The sequence below is a fragment of the Etheostoma spectabile genome, chromosome 23, assembly GCF_008692095.1.
Source record: "Etheostoma spectabile isolate EspeVRDwgs_2016 chromosome 23, UIUC_Espe_1.0, whole genome shotgun sequence".
Lineage (NCBI taxonomy): Eukaryota > Metazoa > Chordata > Actinopteri > Perciformes > Percidae > Etheostoma > Etheostoma spectabile.
Window position 1 is genome coordinate 21613621 of NC_045755.1, and position 13638 is coordinate 21627258.

The following is a 13638-nucleotide window of genomic DNA, read 5'->3' on the forward strand; positions in this document are numbered from 1 at the left end:
TATTGCTCTCGGACCCAAGCACCTCCGTGACGCACTATCCAAAGATATAGTTACTCTGGATGGCATCACCCTGGCCTCCAGCATCACAGTGAAGAATCTTGGAGTCATCTTTGATCAGGACATGTCCTTTAATTCCCACTTAAAGCAAATTTCAAGGATCGCCTTTTTTCACCTACGTAATATTGCAAAAATCAGGAATATCCTGTCTAAAAATGATGCAGAAAAACTAGTCCATGCATTTGTTACTTCTAGGTTGGATTACTGCAATTCTCTGTATCAGGCTGCTCGAAAAAATCCATAAAGACTCTACAGCTGATCCAGAATGCTGCGGCACGTGTTCTGACGGGAACCAGGAAAAGAGATCACGTTTCTCCTGTTTTAGCTTCTCTGCATTGGCTTCCTGTAAAATTTAGAATAGAATTTAAAATCCTTCTTCTCACCTACAAAGCTCTTCATGGTCAGGCTCCATCTTATCTTAAAGAGCTTATAGTACCTTACAACCCTAGGAGAGAACTACGCTCCCAGAATGCAGGGTTACTGGTGGTTCCTAGAGTCTCTAAAAGTAGAACGGAGCCAGAGCGTTCAGCTATCAGGCTCCTCTCCTGTGGAACCAGGTTCCAGTTTGGGTCCGGGAGGCAGACACCGTCTCCATATTTAAGAGTAGGCTTAAGACTTTCCTTTTTGATAAAGCTTATAGTTAGGGCATAGAATCGAATATTGTTAGGGAGTAGTAGTTAGTCACATTGTTTTCAGATTTATCTATCATATAATAACTAAAGGGAGACTTGGCATACAGCCCGATCCGGTTGGGGGAGTTCTGGCCCGGCCGGGCTGGAGCTCTCTTTACCTTGTCTCTCTTGGTTTTGTTGTAATAATAGTTTTAGACAGCTTGGGACTATTTTGATACACTAGTTAGGGCATAGAATCGAATTTTGTTAGGGATTAGTAGTTAGTCACATAGTTTTCAGATTTATCTATCATATAATCAAGAATATAATAGAACTAAAGGGAGACTTGGCATACAGCCCGATCCGGTTGGGGAGAGTTCTGGCCCGGCCGGGCTGGAGCTCTCTTTACCCTCGTCTCTCTTGGTTTTGTTGTAATAGTTTTAGACAGCTGGGGACTTATTTTGATACACTGAGCTCCTCTCTCCTCTATCTTTTCCATCTTTTCATTATGTGCATCCATGTCCCAGAAATGCGTGTTACTAACCTATTTCTGGGAGTCATTCCCCGGAGTCCTTATGTTCTTTTTTCCCCAGCATGTTCCCTTGGATCAGAGAGGCTCCGAAATCAGGGTAGCAGCTATTGCCATGGTTCCGCTAGACGTTCTGTGATGCCATGTTCAACTGCTACACTGCGGTGCCCTGCTACGTCCTGCTACGTCCTGCTACGTCCTGCTACGTCCTGCTGTGCCTTGTAATGCCGCACAGCGTCCTGCTATGCCAGGAACTACCACAAAGAACTGCTACAAACTACTAATTTTTTCTATTTTTGTTATTGCCACTCTTCATTCTAACCCCAACCGGCCCGTCAGACACCGCCTACCAAGAGCCTGGGTCTGTCCGAGGTTTCTGCCTAAAAGGGAGTTTTTCCTCGCCACTGTCGCACTGTTGCTTGCTCTGGAGGAAACTACTAGAACTGTTGGGTCCTTGTAAATTCTGGAGTGTGGTCTATCTGTAAAGTGTCTTGAGATAACTCTTGTTATGAATTGATACTATAAATAAAATTGAATTGAAATTGAATTGGATGTTCTACCAGTCTGTGGTCACCAGTGTCCTCTTCTACACTGTGGTGTGCTGGGGGGGCAGCATATCGAAGAAGGACACCCACAGGCTGGATAAACTGATCAGGTGGGCCGCCTCTGTGGTCGGCATGAAGCTGGACTCACTGGTGACGGTGGCAGAGAGGAGGACATTGGACAAACTGCTGGACATTACTGAAAATGCCAGCCACCCCCTGCACCCCGTCATCAGCACCCAGAGGAGCCGGTTCAGTGGAAGGCTGCTCCTTCCCAAGTGCCGGACCAACAGACTCAAGGACTCCTTTGTCCCTCATGCCATTAGACTATACAACTCCTCACTAGGGGGGAGGAGGAAATAGGGCAGAGGACAATACATACATACATACATACATACATACATACATACATACACACAGTACACATACAGACATACATACACGCACACCTGGACTTAAATTCACACCTAGTCACTTTATCACTTCAATACTGGACTCAACACTGACATTTAAAAATAATTTATGGTCTTTTCTTTGTTTATTTGACAAATGTTCTTATCATTGTTATTTTGTTGTCTTTATACTGTCTTTTTTATCTATTTCTTAATTTCTTTTTCTCTTGCTAAAACTGCTGCTGGAATTTTCAATTTCCTTGCGGGAGTCATCCCAAAAGGATCAATAAAGAGAAGTCTAAGTCTAAGACTGTCTATGCTTTTTTATTCTAAAATCTTTTACAGCTTGGCAATATTGCTTTGAAACGTTTTCTTTAATGGACAATCTAGTGTGTTATATTGCAACCATGCAGTTTTCCATCATGCTATGGCTAAACGTTAACCTGAACCTAGTAGCATAGACAGTTAAAATAAATGGTTGTCTCATGTATGGTGTGTAAACAGTTGACGTCATACTTAGTGGCCGGAAATTGTTCAGTCAGCAGAGAAGAATGGCTGGACTGCTGAAAAAGGTACGGGTAGAGGTCATGTTTTAGTTTTAGTGCTAGAAAGAAGTGGTGTGAAGAATGCAGTACAAACTACGTCAATGTTGGGTTCACTCCATGGCCTGACGGTGTACTTACGTGGTTGACTTAACGTTACATGGGCACAGTTTAAACGAGCCGCCGCGGTGTGTTCAGCTAGCTAGCTAACGTTAGGTTAGCCGTGTGTTTAGGAAAGGCTGCCTGGTTTCAAGACCGCGGTTCTTTACAGGTTCCAGTTAGCCAAAGCTACAACAGCTAAAGGCTTTGGTAACATGGACTTAGCTAGTAGTATAATACACATACATTAACGTTACCTGGATGGTGAAAACCGTCCAGCTAAGCTGACGTAGCTAACGTATTAGCTAGCTTGCTAGCTAACGTTCCAGTGCCCTGCAACTCTGCTTTATTCAACATAACTTCGAGGTTACCTGACCTTAAGTGTTTGAAAGTACTCTGAGAAGAGTATTGCTCTCGAGAATACTTGAGAGTAATACTCAAACCACCATTGAGAAATACAAGGTAGTTACAGAAGACGCGTGCTGAATAATTACGCCTATAATACAGTACCACCATAACGTATACATACACATAACTGAATGGAATTGTTATGAAGCTGCTGTTGTAGCTATGTCATTGCAGTACAGGACCAACAGAGGTCTCGAGTACCATTTGCATTTTGGGAAGTAGAGTTCATAGAGTGTATGACCTGGCTAGGTCACCCTCCTGAGGAGAGACATGAGGGTCATGTTAGAATGTTGCTATGGTGTTATCTGCAATAAAGCCAGCTCAGCTGAAGATGAAGTCTCTACATCTGATAATTAATATCTGAATATATAACACAAATATCTAAATTTTCATCTTTGAGCACAGTGTTTTAATCGTGATCAGGCATACCATTGTGTTAGGCAATGCAGAAGTATTGTTCCGATGTTTGTGTCTTATGGCCTTGTTTTATATTTGGCAACTAGACTGTAATAACTTAACAGATTCAATACTTTTTAGGCACTGACTATAAATGCCTTATCATTCAATACCGTCTTGCTGTGCCTTGTAATGCCCACAGTGCCCTACATGAACTACTACAAAGAACTGGTACAAACTACTATTTTTTCTATTTTTGTTATTTCCACTCTTTATTCTAACCCCAACCGGCCCGTCAGACACCGCCTCCAAAGAGCCTGGGTCTGACCGAGGTTTCTGCCTAAAAAGAAGTTTTTCCTCGCCACTGTCGCACTGTTGCTTGCTCTGGAGGAAACTGCTAGAACTGTTGGGTCCTTGTAAATTCTGGAGTGTGGTCTAGACCTACTCTATCTGTAAAGTGTCTGGAGATAACTCTTGTTATGAATTGATACTATGAATAAAATTGAATTGAAATTGAACTGAATACCTAAGGAGTAAATATCAGTCAGTGAGCCAATAAGCATGCTTCTACCAAGACCTAATAATGGTCTAGGAACCAGTATCAAAGTCACTCTATTGGTCTCGGTACCGGTATTGATCTTTTTTTTTTAACAATACAATCATAGGAGCCATATCAACAATGATAATCATAATAACAATGTTGACTCAGGCATGAAGAGTTTCTCTCCTGCTGTTCTCTTTCAGACGACCGGCCTGGTCGGCCTGGCAGTGTCCCACAATCCCCACGAGGTGAGCAGCTGACAGTGAACGCAGCACGCAGGAGTTCAGTGCTGTGCACACACCATGATCACACAATGCCACAAAATAAAGTTAATCTCGGCTCATCGGCACACTCCAGCCGTCACTGTTAAACTCTAGGGAGGATTCGGTTGCTTCCACCAACTAATGTGCTCTGGTCTTCTCTCAGCGGCTGAGGATTCTGTACTCCAAGATCCTGGCGTCACTGCAGACCATGCCACAGGACGCCGCCTACAGGAAGTACACAGAGCAGCTGGTCAGCGAGAGGTTCAACCACGTCAAAATGGTACGACCAAAGCTAAATTTAGGGCTTAGTTGAAGCCAGTTTGCTAACAAGGTATTTGAAGCCTACTGCTTCTTTTGCAAATAAGCAATTAAACTGGGAACGTTAGTTTAACTGGCACTAGGGTCTCATGCAAAAAGTAAGAAACGTCTAACGGCTGTGAAGGGTCTCCAACAAACTACATTCAGACAGTTGTGCAGCGTAGTGATAGACAGATTTTATTGGGCGGCCGATATTTGTGTTTTTACTATTATTTTGCCGATACGCGGCTGCTGCGTTCGCCGATAGTTTTTCCCCGGCATTCTTTCCAGCCAGGCGTCCACAGGCAGCTCTGTGTCTCTGGAGACGTTGCAGTTCACGTGCAGACCCTGCACTGCCCCTCCCCCACAAGCATGGCAGTCTTAAATTACAAATCAAACACTTTATTTCAATGACTACTTTTCAGGTTTATTTATTTTTTTATTATTTAAATTTGCTGACAAAGGGTATTTAGTGATGACCTGATTATATCTCTAATAACATGTCAGCAAGCAACGCATCATCATGGCTATGTTGTCGATGTTGATGAAAGCCTTTCACCCTCTCACAGTTAACCATATGCAGTGCACCCATCCATATGATCCACATTGCACACATCCTTAGGGTGATATGAATGAAAAATGATTGCAGAAATGACACTGAAAGGATTGAGGAAGTCAGGAGGTGTTTCCCGACTCTGATATATGGTGTTATTTTTATGTCTTGATGTATGTCTTAATGTTCATATATCATACTCTTAAAAAAGTCTTACATTTGACTTTGGGAAACCTGCAGAAACTTGTTAGTTTGGCTCTCCTTACACTACCTGGCTTCACTGAGCCTAACACCTGTGAAGCCAAGTATATGCTATCCGTTCTCATCAGTCGGTTAACTCTGGTTTCACTGTGGCAGCGATGATCGTGTTCACGAGAGTCAGGCTCCTACTTAGGACCAGGACACGTGATACCTGCACGGAAATAAGGTTCTAGTGGTTGCATAATATACACAAAATCATCACATATATTTAATAAAATAAGAAGTTAGGCCAAGGTTGTAAAAGGTTTAGCAATTGAATGTATTTTATAATAAATTCGGCATACTCAACATGTTCAGTGTTAGCGGTGTTGCTCGTTTGTAGCGGGCTTTATTTTCTACTGATTGATTCTACTGATTTATCAACATGTCTCACTGTTGTAATTTCAGCACATATGATCCAGTCTGATTCCAGTGATCTGATTGGTCAGCAGTACGGCGGTTGGCCGGTTTTGATCTGATCCCTTGAATTAAATCTGCACCATAGGTTACCATGGTGATCTACCGTCATGCTGGCTACGTTGTGTGTGTGTGTTCATATGATGAAAGGATGCGTCTCTCTTCACAGGAGCCTGATGTAGAGAAGCTGGAGAAGAAGATCAACTGTGGGCAGATTGAAGAAGTTATTTTCCAGGTAGGTCACTGACGCTGGGGCATTAACACTTTAAAACTGTCCGGCCAATTCTAGTTGTAATTTTGGCAAACACACCAAGTAATGCAGTTATTGTCAACATTTGAAGATGTAATTGTACAGTAAATGTTATTTCACTACTTGACTTTGCATTTGTTCACATTTAGTTACACCACTTTGTATTTTTTTGTTCTGCATCTTGTTTTCAACTTTCATTCTTTTGTTTTGCATAGGAAACACTATTCTGTTCTATGTACTGTACAGTATGTAGATGGATAACTAAAGTCTCTGTGATCATTGCCATTAAGATGATCACGTTTGATAATTACACTAATTCCTTTCTCTGTAGTCTACCATTAGCTAGCTACTTTTAAAATGCCATGTTTTCCCTCTGGGCGCTGGTTAGCATAGGAGCTCAACATTTATTTTGTTACTTGTTAATAGTGTAATTGTTATGTTATTTATTGTAAAATTTTTGTAGCGTTGTGTTAGGTGACTTGGATATATATATATATATATATATATATATATATATATATACATACACACACTTTAAAACAAGAAATTGTCAAATTGAAATTTTAAATTTAAAAAACCCTTAAACATTAAAAGCTTGACCTAATCCCAGCAGCCATCTGTTGCCTGGTGAGTACCAGGATCCCACGATGCCGCACTGGGTCATTGCCTTTCTTTGATGTCATTTTTCAAGAATCGGTTTAGGAATTGGAATTGTTTTAGAAGTACCCAAACAATAGTGTGTCAGCATGTAATGTTTTTGATTTTCATGATAAACTCAATACTCCATACTGTTCTTATAATAAATGCTAAACTACTGGCTGTACCTAGCTGTATTTTACAGTATGCAGTTTATAGTTTAGTGATCCATGGGATACCTTAATCCGAGGTTCTCAAAGTGTAATTGAGTGTTCTGTGTGCAGGCGGAGTGTGAGCTGGCTCTGTCCAGGAAGATGACTGAGTGGAAACCATGGGAACCCCTGATAGAAGAGCCTCCCCCCAACCAATGGAAATGGCCCATCTGAAAACACCTGTGTATACCGCCCATGTCATACTGTCTATGTGAGAGATCCCTACTGTACAAATAAAAGTCCTGCGAACATTTCCCCATTTATTCTCAAAAAGTCATTGATGAAAAACATAACTTGTGTATATACACCGTTACAAGAGTCAGTTACGTGTGTACAGCGGCGTCTGGAGAAAGCTGTGTTAAAATCACTAGACAATAGAAGTGTTTTACGGTTCTTGGAAAAGATGCCCATATTTATCCCTGTGAGGATCACAAAGCCTTTATATGAACAGCAAAGTCCCAGTGGTTTGGATTCTACTACCTTGGTAATTGAGATCAACCTTTACAGATGTTTTTGCAGCTGTATAATTTCAATAATTCTTAAGCTATATTTTGTTAGTTCTATTATAATGAACATATTTTATAATATTTAGCTTTGTTCAGTTGAGATAAATGGCTGTCCTTAAACAAAAACAAACTAACTTATCAAATCTCTGTGTTTCCCTCCAGAACAAAGTCCCTGGATTTAGTCGAATAATCACTTTTTAGCTGGAATATAGCTACTGTAGTCTTAAATAATAAAGGAGGCATAATGAACTGTGGAGCTGAACCTGATCCCAGCATCCTCTGCCTTCACATTCTGTTTAACATGCTACTTGCTGTTCTGTCAGACAGCCCCTCAGCCCCGGACCTCCTGGGAGCTGCTGTTGGCTTTCTGTAACAGCTGGAGCATGATGGGATAGATGGGAGCAAACTCCTTCCCCTGCCGAGCCCTCACCGACTGCTGATAGGCCTCCAGAGCGCCCCTTAAAGGGAGAACAGATAAACAGCTTTTGTCTAGTAATAACTTAAGCAGACATGTTTTCAATGCACAGCATGCAGCGCCATTGTTCTATATGTAAATGTGCTGTATTTATATAGCGCTTTTCTAGTCTTAACGACTACTCAAAGCATCATACATCATACAGGAAACTTTCACCATTCACACACATTCATACACTGTGGCCGGGGCTGCCGTACAAGGTGCCACCTGCTCATCAGATAAACACTCACACACATTCACACTCCGATGCGCAGCATCGGGGGCAACTCGGGGTTCAGTGTCTTGCCCAAGGACACAAATCCAAGTATGTGATGCACTATACACAGTGGGCCACATTTAAAAGCAGTTGCTCAACCTCCACCATATTTGTGTTACTGGTAGACAATATCAATAATGAAGTGTTACCAGTTTAAGTAAAACAAGCAATATCTCAATGAGAACATACTCCATAACATGTTAGAGTTCTGCTATCATAATTTTACTGAAGTAAAAATACAGAAGTATCATTAGCCAAGTGTACTGAAATTAAAAAAGCAGCAGTATTTGAGTTTGGATTACTCATGCTGAGGCATTACATGTAAGCAGCATGTCAAGGTGGAGCTCAGTTTGGCTACTTCAGATAATGTTGGCTAGTTTAGTCTTTGACAATCATAACTAATAATAATTTATACTGTTTATTGATCCCCAGTGGGGAAATTACAATTTACACTGTTAGGAATCACTAGACACAGGTCTGAAATACACACAAAAACAAAAAAAAGCCCTCTCATTCTGGTTTGTTTCTCTTAAGAACTGAGAGGTTGTTGATGGGATGACCTGGTCTTAATCAGTGACGTGCAGTCAGGGTAGGCAAGCTAGGCACTGCCTACCCTGCCCAAATTCAAGCATAAAAATGTTTATTAAATAAATGTTTTTAATAAGCTTTTATTTTTATTTGTACTGTTTATTCTTGTGATTTATATGTGTGTTATTCCAATTATTTAGACGGTACGATGACAAATGTAGCAGTTATGCATATTCAAAAAGGCAGAATAAGCAGTGCCTTTACTGTCCATTCAAGCGATTAGCCAATGTTGCGCATGCACACTTCGATCCTGTATTCTTTAACATGTACGGCAAAAGGCACAACTCTGCTGTGCCTTTGTACGTAAATGTGTGATTCCAGTAATCATCTCCGTTACATATCAAACATGGACCAATTAAAATCGAGATTTTACTGGCCCTTTGCGTAGCGGACGTCATTACACCAGCTAGTGGTGAGTCAGAAACTATTTGGGGCTTAGTGTGATTGAACGAATGCTGCTAGCCATTTGCCTTCATAGTTGAGCAGTGTGTGTCCCCCCGATATTCGCACTGTTACAGATGTGGCTCTTTTTAGGTCCAAACTCAGAACATATCTGTTAAGTCAGGCTTTTAACACGTATCAGTGGTGGGACAGTTTCATTCTTTTGTTTCTTTGAGACCTTTTCTGATTTGACTGTTTGCTATGTTCACTCTTTCTATTGGATGATGTTATTAGACTCATTCTGTTAAGCACTTTGTAGCCTGCTGGTTGCTGTAAAGTGTTATATAAATACATTAGATTGATTTTAATTGATAGATTGATTGGAAATGTCTTGCTATCGACCGTGCGTGTGTGCCGCGCTTGTGCGTAACGTTAAGCGTACTGTTTTGATTATTAGCCTAAACAATAATTTAGGTAATCTGGCTTTTATAACTCAGTGCCTAGCCTCTTACTGACATCACCGCCCGTCACTGGTCTTTATGATCCCATGCAGGTAGGGAAGACAGAGCGTGTTACCTGTGAAGTGCCAACACGCTGACCTATGAACGTAAAAGCAAATGAAAAAAACTGTTACCTGATGAGAGTGAGCCTGTCTCTCTCAGAGGGATGATCATCCAGCCACTGGGAGTAACGGGCAATGGACCACTCTGCTCTCTGTGGGGGGGGGGGGGGGGGGGGGGGGGGGACAACACTCCGTTAGGTGGGAAATACTGTTGGGAGGTTAACACTTGGTTTTAAGGTACAGGTTAGAGTGCAGGCATTTAGTTGTGATAGTTAAGGTTAGGATAAGTGTGTGTCTCTGTATGTCTGTCTGTGTATGTTTCTGTATATGTCTTTGTTTTGTGTGTGTCTCTCTGTGTATGTGCTTGCTTCCGTGCGTGTGTGTGTGTGTGTCTGTCTGTGTGTGTGTGCATCTCTGTGTCTGCGTGTGTATGTTTTTGTGTGTGTGTGTGTGTGTGTGTATACAGGCCTGGTGAGGAGACTTAAGCTCCGGGGGGGCTCTGGTAAAGAAGAAGTGCAGCAGGGTGCTGTAGGGGATCAGGTCCCCCACAGCGGGACTGCTGGCTACCAGCTCGCTGGTCTGAAACAGCAGTGGCCTGGATCACAAAGCACACAATAAAATGCCATACACTGTATAATAACCACCCCCAAAACTGCTGTCTGCCATGCTCCACCCAAACAAGCGGAACAGTTTTCCAAAACGTTTTTTTCACTCCATTTCAGGATGCTCTGGGAACTCAAAGTCCAGTGATCTGACACCTCCCTGAGATAAATAATTCATTGCCGTCGCCTTTGTAGTTAATACCTTTTGATTACATATAGCTTATCACTGTGCTGATTCAGTTACAAGCATGGATCATTTTCAAACCTCTCCTCAATGCTGCTTTTAGCAAACTGACTGCAACCTCGTTAATGCAAAGACTTCCCTTCATTTCAATGACTTTGTGCTCCTGGTTGCATTTGATAATGTAGCTTGTGATTGCAATATGCAACTCGCATTCTCACTTCAACACACCAACAAATTCCTACCACCAACTAACAACTGGTACGGTCCTTTATGGCACTTTAGCATTTCAAACAGAAAATGTAAAGGGAAAGTTCACCAAAATGACCATCTGGTAGTTTTGTTTTCACCCCAATACAATGGAGGTGACTGCTTAAGCAGCGAAAATTAAAAACTCAACAGACACGAAAATTGACTTTGGTTAATTGATACACCTCACTGGCAACAGTTTTCATAGGAACTACTTTCTGCGTAAATAGTCTTTATGAAAACTGTTGAATAGTGGGTTTTTTGGATTGTCACAGCAACTGGGACATGTTTGTGGTAGAACACTTAGCTGTGGAGTATTTCAAATGTAACTTTGAGTGTGGAATTGTCTGGGAAAAAAAATCCCATTCACCTCCATTATATCAAGATGGAGACAGAAATCTCAGCGATATCTGCAAACATGGACAAATAAAAATACGGTACCAGTCTAGAGGTAAGTGACAAGATAGTTTTTTTAGAGAAAGAGAGAGAAGTAAGGTGCTGACCTACATCTCTGCTAAAACATGTGGATGAAATTGACTTCTCGTCCTCATCATGATTGTGATGAGTGTTGGTCTCCACGATGCACGAGCATACACACCTGAAAGAGCGCAGCATCCTGTAAGGTTTCCCCAACTCAGACACTCTCCTGCACAGAGGAGCCACTGCCAGCTCCATCTGAGAGACACACACACCACACACACACACACACACACACACACACACACACACACATAGAGAGAGACAGAGAGAGACATATTTAATTGGCATTGAATCATCTGTCCACCACCCTGCCCTAGAATCAGCCTTCTGACGGCGTGTCCCGAAGCTCTCCCTTACCTGGGCAAAGTCAGCTGCCAGCCTCATCTTGCCGCCCTCTCCCAGCGGGCGCAGCAGGCTAGTGTGGCGGACGAACAGCTCGATGGCCCTCCTAGCGATGGACTCTGAGCTCTCGTAGATGAAGTCCACACACGGGAAGTGTCTGAAGTAGTCGGCCATCACTCTGGAGATGAAGCCCTGCAGCTCCTTCATGTAGAGGGAGCACGGAACATCTGGCTTACCAGGGCAGGACAGAGGCCTGGCGCGCACACACACACACACACACACATTTATTAAAATAAAATTTAAAACTTGAGGATTTGAGCTCATCATGTTTCTTCAAACTGAAAGAGACAAAAACAAGCCTCCAGTATAAAATCACACACAAACTGACTGTTATACTGAATATTACTGAATATTTGTTGTTTCTTCTCTATGTTGCTGTTTTGGATAACACAAATAACAGAGAGATATATGCATATGCTGCCATCCAAGCAACGTCTTTTTCAGGGACATCCCTGCTAATTTCAGCAAGACAATGCCAAGCCACATTCTGCACGCGTTAAAACAGCATGGCTTCGTAGTAAAAGAGGCTGGGTACTAGACTGGCCTGCCTGCAGTCCACACCTGTCTCCCATTGAATGTAGTGTATTCATTTGAATATAGGTTGAAAAGGAATAGCAATTCATTGAATTCTGTTTTAATTTACGTTTTACACAACGTCACAAATTGTGAAATTCTGAAATTCAATTTTTACCGTTAGATCATCTCCTTACCAGGTCTGTTGTTTTGTGTGAAAAGAAGAGCTAGATGAATATCAGCCAGGCCCATATATTGGTCGGTATTAGCTTATTGGAGATATGTTGGTATTATTGTTGATATCAGCACAGACATTCCAGGGTATGTTTGAGGTCATTTCCGAACCGTGTCCCATTACAAATTGTCCACCAGAGGGCCGTGACGAGCTGATTTTTCAACTATAAAATGTCCTGCTCAGTTTGTAACTTGGTCCCAATGAAAGATTATTATTTATTTTTTTTACATATATATGCATTTCTGTTTGTTTTTCCACCGCTTGTGAAGACATAAAACAAATCCAATACTTTCTATTCCAGTAGCACCCAGTGCTGTTTACCACATGAAGTTGTCCACAAGCTGTAGCAGCCTGAGGTTTGCGTTTGACCACTCAGCATTGTAGAACACAGCATGCTGCACCCCCATAGTTCCAGGGCCATGGGGAAGTGCTACCCCCAGAGCAGGGACTTTTCTGAGGCCAGTAACTATAGCCGAGGAACTACATTCAGGAGTTCCTCCAGTCCAAACACAGGTGAGTTCCTGAACTGACTCCTGTGTGCTTGGAGAAGTTCCTGCAGTGGAAACAGGATAAATGTTGCTTACCCTGAAAAGTCTTCTTGGTGTAGCGTGATGATGATGGCCTCTATAGAGTCGCTCACTGACTGCAGGAGAGGCTGCACGGCACTGCTCATCAGGACCTGCACTGCCTGAGATAAACACACAAAGTCAGTCCTCTGATTCTGTAAAGAACAGACGGTGGAAATAGGAATATAAGCATCAAAAAGAGAAAACCTGACTCCAAATCAAAACCTTTCTCCTGAAATCACATCTCCACCAACAGCAACTCTAATTCAATATGTGATGACCTTTTTTCTATAATCTATACAACACTGAGAGAGTGCAGGGAGACCTGCCTCTGGGTGTACAGGGGTTGAGTCATTCACTGCCAGGCAAGTTGTAAGCACCATTAATTAGTAGCAGAGAAACTGCTCCAAACAACACCCCCTCTTTGTTTCTCGCTCCTCATCTTCTGCCTCTCCTTCACCACGCCCCTCCCCTTGTCCTCCTCCAAGATAGGGACAGATTTAAGGGGGAGGCCTGAAACCTCCCACAAAAGGCTCCGTGTCTCAGTGTGGATAACAGTAGAAAGACAGCAGACAGCAGTTTTCTCAGGAGCCGTCCACACGGAAACGCTTTTTGGTGTAAACGCACATGTTTTGCATCTTTTTGGCCAATCGTCTA

The 13638-nt window shown here is 42.3% G+C and overlaps 2 protein-coding genes across 2 annotated transcripts in view; one reads left to right on the top strand and one right to left on the bottom strand.

The window, feature by feature from the left end:
* Positions 1-2529: 2529 nt before the first annotated feature.
* ndufa5 (NADH:ubiquinone oxidoreductase subunit A5) lies at positions 2530-7244 on the top strand. Its single transcript, XM_032505431.1, has 5 exons — positions 2530-2703; positions 4321-4365; positions 4544-4660; positions 6057-6122; positions 7058-7244. Exons 1-5 carry the CDS (start codon positions 2683-2685, stop codon positions 7157-7159), a joined length of 351 nt encoding a protein of 116 aa, XP_032361322.1. The 5' UTR covers positions 2530-2682; the 3' UTR covers positions 7160-7244.
* cog5 (component of oligomeric golgi complex 5) overlaps positions 7233-13638 on the bottom strand; it is an 82469-nt gene continuing 76063 nt past the window's right edge. Inside the window, exons 17-22 of the mRNA XM_032505432.1 lie at positions 13000-13103; positions 11623-11860; positions 11384-11460; positions 10222-10348; positions 9826-9905; positions 7233-7949 (exon numbers count right to left, since the gene is read on the bottom strand). Of these exons, the coding sequence (XP_032361323.1) occupies positions 7823-7949; positions 9826-9905; positions 10222-10348; positions 11384-11460; positions 11623-11860; positions 13000-13103 (753 nt within the window). The 3' untranslated portion in view covers positions 7233-7822. The remainder of the gene's footprint in view (positions 7950-9825; positions 9906-10221; positions 10349-11383; positions 11461-11622; positions 11861-12999; positions 13104-13638) is intronic.